The 20,183-nt window shown below is 39.9% G+C and overlaps 1 protein-coding gene across 1 annotated transcript in view; it reads left to right on the top strand.

The window, feature by feature from the left end:
- The window catches only part of pde4ba (phosphodiesterase 4B, cAMP-specific a), a 198,296-nt gene that overhangs the window by 21,456 nt on the left and 156,657 nt on the right, over positions 1-20,183 (top strand). The window contains exon 2 of the mRNA XM_038715354.1: positions 3,225-3,319. Within this exon, the coding sequence (XP_038571282.1) occupies positions 3,278-3,319 (42 nt within the window). The 5' untranslated portion in view covers positions 3,225-3,277. The remainder of the gene's footprint in view (positions 1-3,224; positions 3,320-20,183) is intronic.

Below are 20,183 nucleotides of genomic sequence, written 5' to 3'. Positions count from 1 at the left end.
ACTGCCAAACCATAACAACAGATGCTTAAGAGAGATTTTTTTCAGTTGTTTTCATGCAGACAGCATGTATGTCTTTGCTTGCTTCATTGAAGGCTAAAGACTTTTCTGATGTTTATGTGTGATTGAATTCTGTCTTGACACCTGTCGGGCCCTAATGCTGTTAATTAGGCAGAAGTAACACTGATTAGGATACACCAAAACACAGCATACACGACAAACGCACCCACCTCCACACCATGATACCATTGTGCTTCATCCCCTGAGGTTACAGTGATAATCTGTGTTCATAAACTGTCTTCTATGTCTGTGCTGCCAAGCACAATTTTTGGATCTGCTCTGAAACGCAAATTTCCTCTGTACCCACTAATTATCTGCTAATGGTGATAACTGATCATCATCTCCTAATTTGTGCTATTCACCTTAATGAGCTCAAGAATTGTCTAACAAAATATTATAAAAAAATATTTTCCACCAGAAAATCTTTCTTTTTTCATTCAAGAGGCATACTGTATTTTCTAGTAGAGTTGTTTCTCTCTCGCTCTTGTGATGGTGATGTTTTTATGTAATAGTGGTGTCTCATCTTGTCTTCAAGGTTGTACTGTCTGTTCAAGCAGAAAGATGTCCATCTGCTTCCAGGGCATGAACTGTCCTTTACCATTTGATTTCTTATCATGTAACAGGATACGTACAGTATGTCATCTCGAAATGGCAACATTACTTTCACTAGCAAGGACCACGCCACAGCAAGTGTGATTTGGAGGTACATGCAAATATGGAATGCATGGATTGTGGAGGATGGATTGATGCATGTAGAGGGGAAGGGGGATGGTGGAAGAAGGATGTCGTATGGCTGGTCAGAGAGGGTGTACAGAAGACCGAGCAGAGAGACTCAGTGTATGGGGGTTCCGTCTCGGAAGTGTTTTCGCCCGAGACCCCCCAGACGGTACCTAGATGAGAGATGAGAGAGCTGTGCCCTGATTGAATAGGAGGGGATGAGGGGATGAAGGGAGCAGGGATGGGGGATGATAGGATGGAGGGATGAGGGATGAGGGATGAAGGGATGAGAGGAGCAGGGAAGAGGGGATGAAGGCATAAGGAAAGACAGGATGAGTGGATGTGTGTAGGGATGAATGGATGAAGGGAAGCGAAAGGGGGGGGTCGAGCGATCTGAAACAAGCGTGCTGTTAAGCGTGTGCTGTTGAGCGTAGATCATTGTCTGATTTGCGTCAAGCAATCTGAACAAGTGGGGCAGGCTGAGTGGAGCGATATACAGTCATGGCCAAAAGTGTTGGCACCCCTGAAATTTTTCCAGAAAATCAAGTATTTTTCACAGAAAAGTATTGCATTAACACATGTTTTGCTATACACTTGTTTATTCCCCTTGTGTGTATTGGAACCAAACAAAAAAAAGAAGGCAAAAAAGCACATTGGACATAATTGCACACAAAACTCCAAATATGTGCTGGCACCCTTAACTTAATATTTGGTTGCACACCCTTTGGAAAAAATAACTGAAATCAATCGCTTCCTATAACCATCAATAAGCTTCTTAGACCTCTCATCCAGAAAATCATAGCTACGCATTATGATCCGCATGGTGTCATTGTGCTCATTAGAAAGATGGCAAAACACAGCTGTAACCATGGCAATGGCTTCAGTGTGCTCTTAATACTGATGAACGCGGTAGCGAAGATTGCCTAGTAAGATACCCCTTACATCGAGGAATGGGGTTAGACCACAAACTAGCGGTTTGGTGGTTTGTGTGAACGGGGTGGTCTGGGATGGAGTGAATGCACGGCCTGAACATAGGCAGATTATGTTACCATTGGACAGCCAGACTAGCTGTTAAACCAACTGCTACTCCAGCTATGTATTTACCATACAGACATGAGTGATAGTGATATTTTCACTAAACTCTCAGCAACAAAGTGATAAAAAGTGACGCATATTTCCCCAAAATATTGAACTATTCTTTAAAAACACCTCACCCAGTCTTCCTAGCAGTTTCTTCTTTTCCCTTCATGCTCTCCCAATGTATTACTTTTTGCCACAGCTGATGCTGATCCCCCCCCATGTTGAAGAAAAAAACACACCATCCTGGGTCACAGGAGAAACATTTGAGTTCTTTAGGCCTTTTAATGACTGTCTGGATTGGCTCATTAGAGAGAGGCTCAATGGCTGTGGAGTCTATCTTGTCTTCTGGTTTTGAGTGACTAGTGTGGGGGAGATTTAAGTGTGCTGAACCATTAACGCTGATTCTGGTTTCATTAACTTGCTTTTCAAGAGAGAAAAACTCATAAAGATTAGCGAGATTGGAAAGAATATCGAAAGCATCAGATGAAGTGTCCATCCGTCCGTCTGTCTGTCCATTCATCTTAGAAAATACTTGGTACACACATGAAAAACTGTGGAAAAATGTAGTAAATATATTAATATTGATCAGGTCAAAGAAGCATTCAAATACACACACACACACACACACACACACACACACACACACACACACACACACACGTTTTCCATATGCTGCCATGCGTGAAGCACTTTGTGACCTGGGTTTCATATATACCTAGATTTTGTATCTGTTCTTAACCACTGCTTACACACTGTTAGTGCAGATGTAATTACTCTCAAACCACCAACGTAGCATCTCCAATCAAACTCTGATAATTGTGGTATTGGTATTCTTTCTACACAAACCATCTCTTGCTGATAGTGGGGAGCAAAGGGAAATTAAACAAAGAAATCTACAAGGGAACAATCAGGTTGCCCAGATAGCTAGCCAGTATCTTTGTGGGGCCTTTAAGACTATCTTGCACATTATTACATAGCGGTGTATCTTGGGGGATTTCTATGTGCCTAAGTGTTATCCCTATGATGTGTCACTTACAAAATGCTCCTCAATGGACCAATACTGAAGTCAAGGCTGTTTTGTTTTTGACTGCTTTGCTCTACTCACAAAATGAAAATGAAAAATGCTCTTTCATAAATTCAGTATTGATGCACAGGGAGCTAACTGTGTGTACATTAGTGAACACATGTTTTTGCATTACTTTGTATTGACCAAAAATGGTGGAAATGGTTGCAGAAATACCCCAAACGGGAATAAAACTTGGATGGGGAAATACTTTAGGTTTATTAGGATTAGGTTTAAGATTTTTTTCAAACACAAAACACGCACAAACCCCTCATAAAATATTTATTTGTATATTTGTGTTTTCCAGGTGTGCATGTAAAGCTGCCGTGGTTGGACAACAAGGGGGGTACTCAAGGAAAGATGAGGAAAAGCAGAAGCGTTCTCACAGTGTCTCCCAACAATGTAAGTCATCATGTCCTCAATATAGCTCAGCAGTTACATAACAGGCTGTAAATACACATTTTGACAACACGTGTCATCCCTGGAGATGGGTTTGATTGTACTCTGTTGAAAATACTGATCTTGTTGTACAGAAGGAGCCCTCATTAGTGCTCCGGGTAGAGCACTAACGAAACACATTTTCACAAAACAATCCTGAATTTATTAATGGAGACAAAAAGGAGACATAAACACAGATTAGCAGACTGACTGAGAGAGACAGGGATAGCTTTTATTTTGGAAGCTTTTGTAAAAATGTGGATCATGAACAATTAGGAGGAAGGCAGGCTATGTCATGTAGTTTCTGGTGTAAGCTGTGTGGCAGAACAGAAGAAAGTGGAGAGATGAGCAGTTCTTTACATGATATAGTATGGTATACTTTCTTCTTGATGCTCTCAGTCCTTCCTCGTTTTATGTGTCTCCTTGTGTTTTGACAGCTCTTGTCTGTGATTTGCTTGGCTCTCTCCGCCTTCGTCATATCTCCCTTGCACGTTTCTCTTTTGTTATCTTTATAGCTCCCATCTTGTGCTTTGTTCTCCTCTTGTTTCCATCTCTGATCTTTCTCTCTTCTCCTTTTATTCTGACTCACAGGTCTTTAAACATGTGATGTGATGTTTAAATCCCACAGGTACTGATGTTTGCACATGTTTGTAGCCTTTTGCACCTCATCACAACACATCCTGCACCTCTTAATTTTATTTTTACTGATACCAAATTACAGTAAGTGTCTGCATGTGGACAGCTTACCATTTCACCAAAATATGATATTCACCCCCCCTACTGACACTCCCCCCTTGCAAATAATATATATTTCTCTGCACATGTAAATTTTTCATTTCATATCATGCACAAACCTGGCATATTGCATACATTTGTTGTTAATTGTTAATCTTTGTTGTATATTTTTACATTGTCAATTTCTGCGCTACACAAACCCAGAATAATGCATATGTTCTGCAAATAGTTGTATATTCTGCAAATAGTTGTATTATTTTTCTCTATTCTCTTTAATAATCTTATATAACTTGCATTGTTTATTCCATATTTATATATGTATGTTTGTCTACATTTAGCACCTTATCACCAAAACAAATTCCTCGTATTGATTCTTATGATTCTGATGTGTCTAATCTGCATAGCTAAATATGTTTTAGTGAAAACAGAATTCTTTTTTAATCACAACAATGTTCTTAGTAAATGTAAAGTATATGAAAAGAAGTGATTGTGTCTGCACAATCTACGCATAAAGTGAACTTTTCATTTATTTTCCTAAGAATATTTTCCCTGATATTCCTTATAACAGTATTAGGGACCTGTTTATAGGTCTCGGAGTATTGCTGCATATGTGAAATTGTTTTAAAAAGCCTTTCGTGGCTGCAGAGGGAGCTTTGCAAAATCTGAAATTTTGCCTCAAGCGATGTCACTGGCCCACCAAAATTGGTCGTACACCATCCTTGCACATATAATATGTTTACTTACTGTAATATCCCCCCAAACCAGCTGAGGGGTATGTGCCGTGGATAAGTGTACCAGTGCAAGTGAATCAGTGTACTCATTAGCACTCATTTACTGACTCCATGGTGATCAGGGGTGGCTATGGAGGACACAACTCTGGACACAACATTGGAGTTATGAGAACAAGACAAGAATATATTTTAATACTATTTAGAAAAACATATTTATTCATGAAATATATGATAGTGGGATGTGGGGGTTTCTCCCCCAGAAGATTTTGAACATGAATGCTCTTTCATTTTCTGCAATTCCAATTTATGGAGGAAATGTCTTTATTTATATTGATGGAAACAAGTGAGAGGTGGCAAGTGAGAATTCAGAATATAAAAATATATTAGAATTTAATGCAGTAATCAGTAGCTTTGTATTTTTAGCTTTTAGCTACTCTTTTTGGACAACGCAGATGTTTCTTCTATATTTACATTGCATTGCAGGTTTTCCTATTGTGCAAATAAACCTTTCTCAAAGCATTTTCATTGGTTAATTAACATTTCTTGGTGCAAGTTTTTTTAGAACATTTTTAACAAATGCTAGGGCATTTGCCCGGTATCCACCCCTGGCTACAGCGACTAGGAATATGGCAGAGCCTTTGGTGGAAAAACCTAAAAAGTGTCTTTCTGATGCTTCAGATGAAAATGAAAGTGGGTATTCAGAGGAAGGATTACAAAGAAAGTGATTGGTGACAAGGACAAACATGACTGGTGTAGGTTTTCGTCATTGGAGAGCGCAAAGAAAAAGAAAGGACTAAGGGCAGACCCGGATGTCGCATCTTAGGCAGGTTGGTATTTTTTAAATATTTGGAGTAGACTACGTAGCTGTTACATTTACCTAAATAATGGATCATTTTCTTGGACGTGTGGACATTTCTCTGTAACACGAACCAAGGGCAAGCTCAGCTGCATCAGGAGCATGCATCGACAGTGTTTGTGTAATTACTGTTACTGCTTGACAAAAGTCTCGCACTGCACATTAAACACACCCGGAACAGCGTCTGAAATGTTGTCAATAATGTTGCGTTGTGGGTAATGTCTGCGCCTGGTTCCCTGGTTGTGCTCCATCAATTTTGATACTTTGCTTTTTCACAACTGTCCACTGTGAGTCTGACAATGTTATGCAATGTAATGCTAATTTGGTGCAGTACTTACTATATTAAGGTATTAAAGTTTACACAACCAAAAGCATTTTATTTAGGTTAGGAGAAAATGTGGGTCACTGCAGCTACAGTATTATGTTAAGGCTACTAAATTACTTTGTAAAGCTAAAGTAGAGATTGTGTTCATGGTTGAATACGGAAAAAGTAAATCATGATGTGATGTATAAGGTCACACAACGACTGAAGACTCCAGTGTTTTAGTCAATTGCTTTTAACAGCCATCTACCTCCCTGGACACCACTCCACACTCCATCTGTATCGAAACTTGCTTGCTTGCTTTTCCAAATTAATTTGCATTCATTTGTGGGGCATGGGGTTGTGACAGCTAATGTGTATGGCACCTGTACATTTACACAGTACATCTGTGTGGACAGGATAATGCAGGTGCACTTCACTGGCTGTGGGTGTTTAGTACCTTTTCTCAAATAATCCATAGTTGAAGGTGTGGGTGTGCATTAATCAGCCAGTCTCGCACTTTCTCTCTCCATGTAAGTTTGAACATTGTGTGCTTTTTCTTTCTCTCACTTAATTACCAGACCTCTGTCTCCACTCCATGTCTTTTTCACTTTTTTCTTCTGCTTTCTTTACCCTCTAACCTTGACTTTTATCTCTTATCTCTTTCCTTGAGGACATGCACATGTTAAACTTTCAGCATTATTCAGTGAAAATACATCCAGTAAAATTACTCAGTAATGTGTTTTTCAACGTGTGTGTGCATTTGGGTGGGTGTGGGGGTGTGTGTGGGTGGGTGGGTGGGTTGATGAGGATGATAATAATAATCATTATAATGATACAATATTAATGATAATGATGGTAATGCTAACAGTTATTGTAACAAATGGTGGAGGAATGTGAGAATAGAGGACACAGGAATCAGTAGTAATATGAATCAAGTATCTGCTCTCTGCTTTGGCAAGGGCAGAAGCAGAAAAGTAGTTTAGTGCAGGTGTGCTGTATACCTGTCAGACAGTTCATATGATGGCACACCTGGTATTGGCTTATTCTTACCAGCTCCAGGAGGCACTGCTCTTGGTTTCAGGCTATACTTGTACCTTCCTGTGGAGAGGGGTAAGAGGAAAGGGAAGTTCTATTTCAAGGACGTTTTTGAGCACATGCTTTTAGAGGCTTTTAAACTGTACATTTAATGGTACAGCGCGACACTGAGGCATGAATATTTCTGCTCTAGATTAAGACTTGTAGGGTGTCTTTAAAATATAGTATAATTAGGTTTTCCATGTATATATTTTGGGAAATATTCTTATTTGCCTTCTTTCTGAATGTTTGATGAGAAGATTAAACTCTTGCGTTAAATACAGTGTTGACTAACTTATCTTATTATATATTATTATAGCATTATGACTGATAGCAAGAGGAAACTGCTAGCATGGCACTGTTCAAACTTTAAAAGAATTGTATGCCAACACCTCAACAGCTGACTAACTAACATGTATCTTGTTTGTTTCATATATACATCAAATGTTGGCCAAAGCCAAAGACAAAACAGTCCATTTTCATAAACTACTAATGAAATGTAAAACTGTACTGAGGTGCTGGCTAATGGCTCTGAAGAGAGAGAGCCCTCCGATGGGCGCTCCAGGATTTGCAGTGAACATTTTCTGGAGGAGGATTACATTGAGGAGAAGATCTTTGAGTTTGGTAAACTAGTTGTTCGCCGGACCAACAGACTAAAGCCTGAAGTTGTTCCGTCTGTTTTCAATTTCACTGCCTATAATGTATGCTCTACTGACCGGCCAACATTCTCTGACAACAGCGGGACAGAGGCATCAGTCCGCCGTAGGGAAAGGGTGCTAAAACGCGCCAGCCAGGCAGGGAAGAGACAGGTAGGGCATTCAGCGACCCACAGAAGTCAGCATCAAAGATGCCCATACCAAATTTTAAAAAACAATATTCACCAACATCTATTATAAGAACATAGGTGAACATCACTATGAGCAGTCCAAACAGCTGCGCTCATAAACACCTCTCAACCCGACACACATTCCCTAGCCTAAATCTTTCCATAGCATCTCTGCAGCATAGGATTTATCTGTATCAATAACACAGCCAAAATCCCTCAGAAATTAAAAATGAACAACCATTAAAAACACCTGGGCCTGGGCATTTACCTAAAACTCACGTCATGATTTGATTCACTAGCCACTGGTCAACACAGTTGATACAAACCTTGAAGTAATATTTCTTATCGTGACTCCCAACTTTTCCATAGTAGTCAGGCTCACGCTTCACTCCAGACTCCAAACGTTAGGATAACTTTTTGAGGATTTTCTAAATTCAGTTGTCTTCCTCACCATCGCCATGTTTCTTCTTCTTGCAATAAAGTTTTTTTAGCATGTGGGATAGCTGGCTTTCGCTTCATGTGGCCCAACTACCAAAAAGACATTACACATGTCTAGTGGCAAGAAATATCGTAGCAATCACGAAATAACATTAAAACAATAATTTTACTTTTGGAACATTATCTTGGCTAATCTCCGCTGTTCCAGCTCATTCGTGTGTATGTGCATATATATATATATACCAGCGAACAACTAGGTGCATTCCCACCGAAAGCGAATCCAGCGTTTTGGGCGGCTTGATTACGTACAAAGTCAATGCAAAGACGCAAATTCGCTCTGGGTGGCACAAATGAGGCGTTTGTCGCGCAATTCGCTGGTTCATGCGAGTTGAAATTTTTCAACTTGGGTGAGAAATTTGCTTGACGCGATGTTGCGAAAGCCTATCAGCGGTTAGATTGTCCAAACATCACCGGAGGCTTCGGAGCATTGTTTGGAGAGTTGTTTGGAGAGGACCAGGCGAGCGGTGTAATGACAATCCACTGGCCGACGGGGAGCTGCTAAAGAATGGGGAAGTGGACAGGGAGTAGCGCTGCAGCTTTCGGACAAATAAACACCCGTAGTGGGTCTGGATTCTGCTCTGACAACTACGCCATTTACAAGCAGGAGGAGGTCAGAGTTAACTGGTTTTATTAAATTAGCTTTTTACTTTAGTTTTTGGAATTACAACTTGATTTATCTTTACTCGCGCTTCTCGGCAGCTAGCTTCCGGTCACATCCGGTTCCACTGTTGTTGTTAGCGTCGGATGGTACCAGAGTTCTGCTGGACTACTACTTCATTTTTATATAAAAACCAGAAAACGCTGGACATTACTTGGAGAAAAGAAAGCGAGGAAGTTTAACTACCTGGTGAGTTTAGAAAATGTGTGTCTAACTTTATTCCAGCTGTCGTTGTACTTTACTGTGAACAGGTTAGCATAGCATAGCCCTGATCCAAACTCCATTCAGAAAACACGTATTTTAAAAGTTGTCGTCCTGCTGACTTGCTGACAGACCTGACAAAGTATGAATTCATATGTCTAACGAAACGGCATAATAATGTAGTTATTTCAGCATCAGTTTGATCCGTTTATTGCAATTAAATCACAGCAAAGGGTTACTTTTGGTTCATATAGCTGTAGTATTCGCAGGCTGTGTGTATTCGCTTAAAATGCGCGTGAACACTCAAAATGTCCAGCGAGTAAAGCAAGGCGAATATTGAATTCGCTTTCGGTGTGAATGCAGCTTAACGTTAGGTACAGTCATTGTTAGCTAACAGCTGTAAGCATGAACTAGCTAATGCTAACTTAGTGTTTAGCTAGTGACGTTTATTAGTTCCGGCCGAAAACAGACATCTAAAATTCTATGTTAACAAACTGCACACGGAAACATTGTTTGTGATGTCTGCCATCATATTCCTGTCTCTCGTCAACACCATGTAGCATGTATTGTGTTGTACTGCATACGGTTAACCTTATCGGTCCATTCAGCGGCGGTTAAAGCTAGCTTGACTTACCAGCTGTTCATGGGACGCTCTAGTGTCTCCGCTCTGACATCCTTCAGGGAAAGCATTGCCACCTCCAACACGTCCACCTCCCGGCACAGCATGGTAAATGTGTGCGCCATGGTGATGCAGGATTGACCACGCATTACATGGTCAAGATCAGCCTCTTGACAATAGATGGACTGTGACACGGTGGGCATTGCAGTACAACAGCCACACTGACACCAGGTAGCGTTGCCAACCCGCTCTTCGCCCCAAACCACCACCGGCTGTTCGACCTGCCGACGTGCCACTACTCGGTTCCCATGTCGTATCGGCTCAAATGCATAAGCAATGGGACACATGGACTCAACAGGTCTTTCAAGTTCATCTTCCTCCATTTCAAATCAAGTGCACATTCAGTCCGGTCCAGGAAAGCTTCAGTCTCTTCACTCACCAACGGAACCAACCAACCCCGTTATGAGGCTGTGACGTCACTCCAAAATTGCGACTCGCTAGCTAGATAGCTAGGTAGAAATTCCGAAAATAATTTTGTCAGATCTGTGGTTTTAACAACTTTTTAAAAAAAGATTTTACGCAAGGTGATTTTTCTATATGTAGTAATATATGTAGCTACCACCAGCGCCAAAACATGGGCTGTAACCTTTTAATATTGATGTTTTCATGAATGCAAGACTAGTTTAACTATTGTTAAACTATTGCTTGTGTATTAGGAATAATTTGTTATAAAATTTATCAGACTAATACTACATATAATAAAATCACATTCTTCATTCATCATCAGTTTCCTATGTTAATTGTAAATAGTGTGATCTAAACTGAATATACACTGCAATTTCACGTTTGGGAGTATTTTCACTTTTCAGCTTATACTAGACTGATGTTCTTTAGCAAGAGTTCAACTTTAATGTTTCATGTTTTATCTGAGGTATACGATTAGCTTTTCAGTAAGTAGTAAAGACATAGAGTGCTAAAACATATATATATATATAGCACCTGACGTCTGCGTCAAGCTGATGACAAATGGGCTACTGGAACAAGACATTCATGGACTAGAGCAGAAAATATGTATGAGAGAGGCCAAGATCAAGGCAACACAAAGAGAGGTTAGTCAGCTCTCAGAGCTACAGAAAGGTACAAAGAAGGGGCTACCTAAGAAATACAACAAGCTGTCAATACGTGAGGCTCTGGAGACTGCCAAACAAAGACTTACCGCTCTGGCTACCCACCTTGAGAGATACAAATGAGAAGCAGAAGCCAGGAGAATAAACCGGATGTTCTCCACCGAACCATCCAAAGTGTACCCTCAGTGGCAGGGTAATAGCACAAGATCAGATCCACCCAGGGCTGAGACTGAACAGTACTGAAAGAACATATGGGAGAAAAAGGCATCCCACAACACCAATGCTCAGTGGCTAGTGGATCTAAGAACAGATCACAGCAATCTGGATTGACTACAAGAAAGCCTACAACTCAATGCCACATACATGGATACTGGAATGCTTGGAAATGTACAAGATCAACAGGACACTAATAGCCTTCATCAAGAACTCAATGGGGCTGTGGAAATCAAGTCTGGAAGCAAACTCAAAGATATTCAAGACAGCTACAATACCTTGGGGTGCCGCAAGCGAAGAGAAACCATGAGGAGGCAGCAAGGAAGTCTACAGCCGCTACAGCCCAGTACCTACAGAGAGTAAGGCAGGTCCCAAAAAGTCAGCTGAATGGGGAAAAACAAGATCCGAACCATCAATACATACGCCCTGCCAGTCAACAGATACCCCGCTGGTATAATAAACTGGCCAAAGGAGGAGATGGAGGCTACTGACATCAAGACAAGGACTACAGACAGACATTTTTATACTCTCTTTTTCAGAGCACCTAACTTTTTAATATGTATTGGTGTATAAAGACAGTTTAAAGAAATATGACTGTTTTAGAAGCAACTTCCCTACCCTGCCTTTAATGTGGTGGATCAATGAATGTGTGTGTGTGTGTGTGTGTGTGTGCGCACACGCAGTAGAAGCAGCAGTTCCTGGATGCTTATTTGACAATGGTTTTGGAAGAAAAGTGTGCTTGAGATGTTGTGGACCACTTTTTGTGTCCTCACTGTTCATAATATTCTGTAATGAATGAGTGTTGGTGACAGAACTGCACATGTGCCTATGTTCATTGTTATTACTGATATTAAACCTCAGCTTTCCATTATTGTTAATAATAGTTACAACTTACACTCTTAAATGTGCATTGAAAATTGACTCCTAACTGGAGCTGCACAATAAGAAAACATGCAATGCAATGTTAAAATAGAAAAACAGATCTGCATTATCCCAAAAAATTACATAAGCTAAAAAACAATTTGGCCCTGCAATGGACTGGCGACCTGGGCAGGGTGTACCCCGCCTTTTGCCCGATGTCAGCTGGGATTGGCTCCAGCCCCCCGCGATCCTGTACGCAGGATAAGCGGTTGACAATGGATGGATGGGATGGATGGAAAAAAACTATTTACTGATTACTGCATTATATTCAATTATATTTTTATATTCTGAATTGTCACTTGCCACCTGAATTTTGTGTTCCCCTTTAAATAAATAAAGACATTTCCACCATAAATTGGTGCAGAACATGTCTCCAGAATGCAGGAAATTAAGTGTTTAATGCTCAAAATCTTCAAATCCCAGACCCCCCAATTGCATATTTTCATCAATGAATATTTATTTAAAAGCTTTAGAAGCTTGAGAAATACCAAGGGCTGAAAGAGGAGCTAGAAAAGATGTGGAAAGTAAGAGCAACAGTGCTGCCAGTGGTTATCGGAGCACTGGGGGCTGGGACCCCCAAACTGGGAGAGTGGCTACAGCAGATTCCAGGTAAAACATCAGGGCCTATATTCATAAAAAATCTTAATGCAAAGAGTAGCTCCTAGTGACAAAATTCTAAGAAAATTCTTAGAAATGTGGGCGTTTACTCTTAAAATTAAAGAAAAAATCCTAGTAAAGAAAAAAGTAATTCAGAAAGCATCTTAACCCTTAAAAGAGGTCTTAAGGTCAAAATTGTTAGGAACACGTACGAGGACTTTTAAGAGGCTTTAGAGGAAGAAATGGCAGAAAGACGAAGATGGAGAAGAAATGTCTTGCAGACAATGGATGAGTTAATCAGACGCTATAGATTAGATCGTGCAGGGATAATGTTTGTGACTGATCTCATTAGAGACGCGCTAACATCTCAGCGCAGGAATGCCATAGCGCCAGAAATGAAAGTAATCACTACATTACGATGTTTTGCAGCTGGGAAAATGCAACAATGCAGCAGTGATGATTTAGGTCTGTCACAACCTTCTGTAAGCAGAGTGATCACACAAACAATTACAGCACTTTCAGAACCTCTAATTGTGTCGCAGTTAATTTCGTTTCCACTGGACATTCCCACCTTGCAGGCTCAAAAAGCTGCATTTATGAATATAGCAGGCTTCCCTGGCACGGGGAATGAACCGTTAATAGGTTGTGCTATACGCTCCCACGTCTGCTTCTTGCCCCGTGCTGTGACACCCGGCCCGAATTTTCCTTTTTGAATGGCCTTGTGTTCATCCACTAACTGGGCTAACAGTAAACACTGTTCCTCTATCCAGTTGGGCTTTCTCGCCCTTCTTGGTTTTGATTCCATGTTTGATACATTAAAACCAACATTCAAACCACCACTTAAATAGACATGCCAGCAATCAGTGTAATTGGAAAGAGTGGAATAATTTTTATCATTCTATGCCAATCAAATACCTTATAGGAAATTAACAGCATAGTAAATAAAAAACAGGATCTGTATACATGTAAATACTATTTGTATAGCGCCTCTCTAGTCTTTTCAACCACTCAAAGCGCTTTTACACTACATCTGCATTCACCCGTCAAACACATTCATACACTGAGCCTAAACAGAAACTAACATTCACACACATTCATACACTGGCAGAACAGGCGCCGGGGATTGAACTGCCGACCTTCCGATTAATGGCTAACCCGCTCTATCTCCTAAGCCACAGCCGCCCGGAATATATACACATATATAGTGTGTGTGTGTGTGTGTGTGTAATTTACAAAGTGAAGGCTTAGAATAGAACCTATACTTAAAATCACTCTTTTTCCTTCTTGGACAACCAACCATTCACAGTCATACATAGCAACGGGGTCAACCCCGCCTCCTCACTAAGATGAAAGCTTTTGTCTTTTCCTTGCTCAGAGTTGCTCTCAGATCAGTACCTGATCGCTTTTAAGCTAAGACTCCTATGTAAAAGTTTTTAAGCTAAATTAAGAGTTTTCTGAGAGGATTCTTAGAATCTTTATGAATACAGGCCCAGAGGTTTTTGTCCAGAAGATTGCAGTCCTAGGAACAGCTAGGATAATGTTCAGAACCCTCAAACTCCCAGGCCTCTGGTAGAGGACCTGAGCTTGAGGATGACACATACCACCGCAAGGGGTGAGAGGGGTATTTAAAAAAAAATTTTTTTAATAGAAATTATTACAATGTGAACCATAAACCATATATTTTTTGAAATGGCCCTATAACTGTAAACATGGACAATATTTAAAACTCAAAGTAAACAGAAGGAGAGATCTTTCCATGTCAGTCCATGCTAACAGCACAATGACAAGGCTTCCCAGGTCACTGCATCTGATCCACCATGTGACTTTGGGAGAAAATGTGTAATAAATTCTTCAGGTGATGAAAAATATAAAGTAAATAAAATAGATTATTGTGGAGAAGTAAATTTTCTAACGTAATATAATTCAAAAAGTGAATTTTTTATATATTCTAGATTCATCACACAAAGTGCAGCATTTCAAGCCCTTTTGTTGTTTTCATCTTGATTACGGTTTACAGCTCATGGAAATAAAAACTGAAGTATCTCAAAATGTATAAAAATTTTAGAATAGCCTAAATACATTTCTGTATTATAAATAATTCAGAAATGTCAACTGGAGAAGAGCTCTCTAATCAGCTAATTAACTCAAAACACCTGCCTCAATGTTTTAATGTTGACAGCACTATTATGTCACATACGTGGGAGAATATGGAACAAAGGAGCCAGTCTTTAAATCTAGTAAGGTTACGTACAGTTTAAGCTTTGACTAGCAGAAAATGGAGGCATCAGATCCTTAACAATAATCTCACACAGCCCTCCCGACAGCAGCAATGTTACTCAGAATAGCGGTGTGGGGAATTAATTAACGTGATAGCAGCCATGGCTAACGTTTTACAAGATTTATAGCGTCCATCATGTAACTAAGGACTAGCTTATTACGTTTATTAAAAGTAACGTCAGCTTATAATCAGGTGACATCCAAATAAACGACTCGTAACTACCGTTATGTAAAAGGGTTAATTGATTTGCTTCAAATTGTTTGTTTGAGATGTAAACGTTAACGTAATTAGTAACTGATTCATAGTTAACTGTCAACGTTGGTCTCAACAAAATCTAACGTTAGTGTTGCAAAATAACGTTACCACATTTATATATTAAAAAGCGTTCAAAACCTTGTAAAATATAATGTCAATACCAGATATGTGAGTTATTTGAATATTTTCCGGTGTCTTACCTTGACTGTGAGCTTGTAACGACCCTAAACTGGTAACAACACGGTGGCAGGTTCCAACCTCCACCTTACAGCACCGGGGATTTAAAAGCTACCTCTGCTAATGCAGAGTAGCTAGGTACAGGTACATCTACGGCTTTTCCACAATGGAAAACCAAAACAAGGCGAGTACACAATAACCGTGTTTCCATCAACGTTTTTTAATGCGCATTTTGAAGTATCGCATTAGAAAAGGTTGATGGAAACGGCAAAAATTTCGCAAAAACGTTTTTACGTTCGAGGTGGGAGATGGAAATACTTTTTCCTAATAAGTTCTGACGTAACGAACTTGTAACTCACGTTTGGTCAGCTGATTCTGCTGTCGGCGTCTTGCCCGGTTGGTAACACATTTGTGCTGAGAAAAGAGGTGGATGCAAATCTTGGCAGGTAACCTTCATCATCTGTTCTGCCGAATTATGCATTCACCTCTTAAAGGTCCTTTTCATATACTTTGCTCTGCACACTGATCAAACGGGGTTATCAATGCATCTTTTTGCTGAATCTCAATTAATGCAAGGCTACTTCTACTGAGTGTAATAAAATTTTAATGACTCTAAACGTTCATAGGATAGGCTATATACTTTAATCATTTATCCCCATTGATGAACCCCACAAAGGATATTATAGCGTTTAAAAGCATTATTTAGAGATGCATGCAATTCTCGGGAGGCATGCAAAACTCACATAACACCGGATATAACACCCATAACGTGCGGAGACATGGCTGGTAAGAGTTTGCCCGCTTGAAACACATTTCTGAGGACCTCTCTCCATTTTTCTAAGATCAATGGCCATCAGGTTGATGCCACTTGTTTTGTTTCTGGTTTGAAACCCATATGTCTTGTTTATTACAGCCATGTGTAACGTCAACTACTGACGTAACGACGCTTGCCGTAGCCTTGTTTATTCGCTCCAAACCAGCTGATGGAAACACACATATTTCGCAATTTCTTTTTTCCGACATTTCAAAAGATATCGCATGACAATTGGATGGAAACATGGCTTATGACACACAATGTTGGATTTGTGCATTTTATATCAAATAATTTGGAGACTCAAAATTCCTTCTCTCTCTCTCTGAGAGAAAGATATCAACTCTCAACAGACGGCTGAAGAGACCCCAAAGGAAGAGGTGAAAAGTTTACTTTCCCTAAGTGCTGTTTGTGGGTAGTTCAATCGTAAAACTTCTGCCACCTCTGATGCCGCAGCCAGATAACGCTTGGTGCCTGACTGTTAAAATGACAAAGAAATACTAACCAGAGATTACAAACAGCCTATCAAAACTCTTTTGGAAAGAGGGCAGGAAACCCTAAACTGACCCCCCCCACACACACACATAACCATGGCAACTGACCTCCCTCTATGTTTAATTACCTCACATCAAAGGATATTCTCCTCTTCACACCCAGTTGTAAATTCGTGAGGAACTCCAGGACACCCGAAAGACTGCCCTGAACTCTTTGTGTAAACAAAGAGTACTGTCTCCTCAAAACTCAAAGCTTTACCTTGTTTAATTAAATAATCTTTTAGTTACTTGACTAGGTCTCTCCACTCCATTTGAGTAGTTAGTAGTTACCATGTTGGTGTTATTTGTTGTTGAAAAGAATCTAAATAAGTTAATTTTGCAGTGTTTTAATTTTCAGCAAGGATACCTGACCTTTATTCATTTCATGTTGTAATCAATGCTTTGTTCCCAACACTTTCTGACACTTCATTTAGAAAGGATATGATAAAGAAGTGTCATCCTATACTCGATTAATTTTCCAGCTTGAATTTAAGGTTAAATGACTAAATTCCCCAGCTCCTGAGCAGAAGGTTGTTTTAGGATTAATCAAAGCTATCGTCACGTAACCCGAGCTCCCCCAAGTGGACAAAATAAGTATTACATGCCATCGTCTGAAATGCCGTTTAATGTATAAATGTCACTCTGTATTTATCTTGCCCATAATCTGATGCCATTTGTGTATCTTGCTTATATTCTCCAAGAACGTGTAAAAGCCAATATATCTAGAAAGCTAGTTAAGTTCCTCTCATCTGATGTGATTCTGAAATGCTAACCTTAAGGTTGAACTACTGACAATTGTTTTAGTTTTTATCAAATGCTTAAAAGTAAGAACGGTATACCCGTTTGGCAATTAAGGTTTGATTGTGGGAAGACATTTGATTACAATATGCGCAAATAGATTTTTGATTAGACATATTAAAAGTTAAAGAAAAGACGGTCTCTCAGGAAACTGGAAACAAGCCCTACCCTCAGGGAAACAAAGGACTGCCCTCTGGGAACCACGCCCCTACCCACAAACACAGCGACACACGCTCGCTCGCTCTCTTGTTCCTGTTCTCTCCAACTGCACTTTGGCACGCGCCCCGTCTCCCGGCAACGCCCTTTAGTTATACCCGGCGCAGCGAAGGCCCTTTGTTCGATTTTTCCCTCATTTCCAGCAACTTTACTTGCTTTTTATTTTATTTTCTTTTGTTTGTTAAAAGTTATCAGACCGTTACAAAATTTTAATTCAAGAACGACCAAGGTCTTTTTAAGCTTTATTCGTCGAGCCAACTTACACTGACCCCCGACGCCCGGGCCAACCCCGCGGGCCCGCCAGCAGTAACAGAGGACGACCAAAGCTCTGACCCGAGCAAGGATTTGAAAAGGCCCCCCACTGCAAGTTTCTTCAATAAGATGACAAAAGACGGACTTCCGGAGCAATTCCCTGGCAGAGAAAGTGACGGCTTTAAGCTGTTCTAACCGAGAACGCACGGAAGCGCGAGGCCGTCTACCAGCAACCCGGCTGGGAGAAGCGACAAGCAGTAAGACCAAAAACAGTGATGTCCAATAGTCTGTTAATCCATTATCTTTAGTCCTTAACTCATAGCTTGCGTTCATTAGCTGCCCGTGTGAGTCAAATTCTCCCACAATATTACTCCACATTCTCATTGTTTATATCTTTGATGTATATTTAACTGCATTTTTATATCACCTTAGTTAGTTAATAAATTTCACTGTAACCAAAGGAATTGTGTGTGTGTTGCCTAACTCCAAGTTCCTGTGATGAGAATTTACCCCTTCGATATGAGACTGACTGATTGATTTAAGATTATTGAGCGATTGTTAACTAACTGATCACTAGTGAATAATTGTATAATCATTAACCATACCCAGGGAATCCCGAGACCCTGGACGAACGGCATCTCGGGTGGTGCCCCGTGAGAGATTTATGAATTAATATTCTCTGAATATTAAAATTCATAATTTTTTATTAATTCTAATAAGTTTATTAAAACATAAGTAGACATGCTACAATGTTATGCTAATTATAGGAGCACCAGATAAGAAAATGCTTATTTTGAAAAGGCAATAACAAACTTGTCGTTGTTTGTTTGAGGGACTTTTTATTTTATCTGTTATCTCCTCACATTCATGTGTTTTTTCCTCCCTTCTGACTCTTAATCTCTCTTGCTGCTGCTCCCTGTCAGTTTCTCACAATCCTTTTTCGCTTCCATCTCTTGTCTGTCATTCTTTTGCTCTCTCTTACTCGCTCCCTCTGGCAGTTGAGCTTGTATTTATAGGGAGCGTGGATCAAACTGAACAGCTGTTCATTCTCCAATTAGAGAGTTTGGAAGCTGAGGGTTGAATCTTAGCCAGTGAAGGCAACAGTTCAATACTTTCTCTCTCCCTTCTTTCCATCCTCTCTGCTCTGTCCTGTTCTCTTTATTTTAATGACATCTATCTCACCTCCCTCCACTGTTTCTATATCGGCCTGACAAACACTGTAATTTTCGCCCTCTTTTGTGTGTGGTCTGGAGAAGTGATTCTGGATACCACAGTAGTGGTATACCAAGTCTTCTCTACTGTGGCATCATGGGAATATACAAACTGTGACCTCTTACACTTTGCCTGTCAGTCTATCGAGTGCCATTGTTTTAAGCTCACGCCTTGTCATTCTCTGAATATCCTCCTATTATGTAGTCAGTGTGATGCTTTATGTTCCCTGCTCTCGAAATAAAATAAATTATAACCCACAGTTTGTGTCAGTCTTTAACACAATAGGTTGTACATTACATTTGTGTCTCACAGTGGATTCAAACCTGGGTCTCTCACACCAAAGGTATGTGTCTTATCCACTGCTCCATCACCACCCCACTAGATGGGTTAGTAGGGTTGTTCTTCCCTTTTGTGTTATCAGCGATGAAAACATTTGATAGATGGAAATTGAGCTTTCAGAAATTCATACCCAAAAAGCAAGTTTCTCATAAACTTGGAAACAATTCGAAATAGAAACTTGTTTTTAATACCCAACACTATAACAGAACATATTATGTGTAATTTTGACGTTCAGTTACTATTTGTTAAACATTTGCCATTGTTGTATTGGTTTTAAATGGATTTTTTGCCTGTGATTTTTATTGTCTATTAATCACAGATTATTTTCTCAACAATTAATAATTTGTTTTTCTAGACTGCCTGTCTAAAAATAAAGACAATTGCATTAAGTATCATAGAGGATTAAAAAACACACAAAAAGCAAAGATTCACATTTGAGAAGCTGTAACTGGTCTTTCTTTGGCATATTTGCTCAAAAAATTACTTAACGTCATGATAATAATGAATCATCAAAATTGTTGCTTACTAAGATTGTGATGATTGACAAACCAATGAATCCACTGATTGTTTGAGCTCCACAGCAGCTTATATGTGTAA

Source organism: Micropterus salmoides, unplaced genomic scaffold (assembly GCF_014851395.1).
Source record: "Micropterus salmoides isolate LMB-PRFRI ecotype aquatic unplaced genomic scaffold, ASM1485139v1 Ms_hic_scaffold_13, whole genome shotgun sequence".
In the NCBI taxonomy this organism is placed as follows: Eukaryota; Metazoa; Chordata; class Actinopteri; order Centrarchiformes; family Centrarchidae; genus Micropterus; species Micropterus salmoides.
Note: the sequence above shows the minus strand (reverse complement) of the source record. Positions and strands in the feature narration are given on the sequence as shown.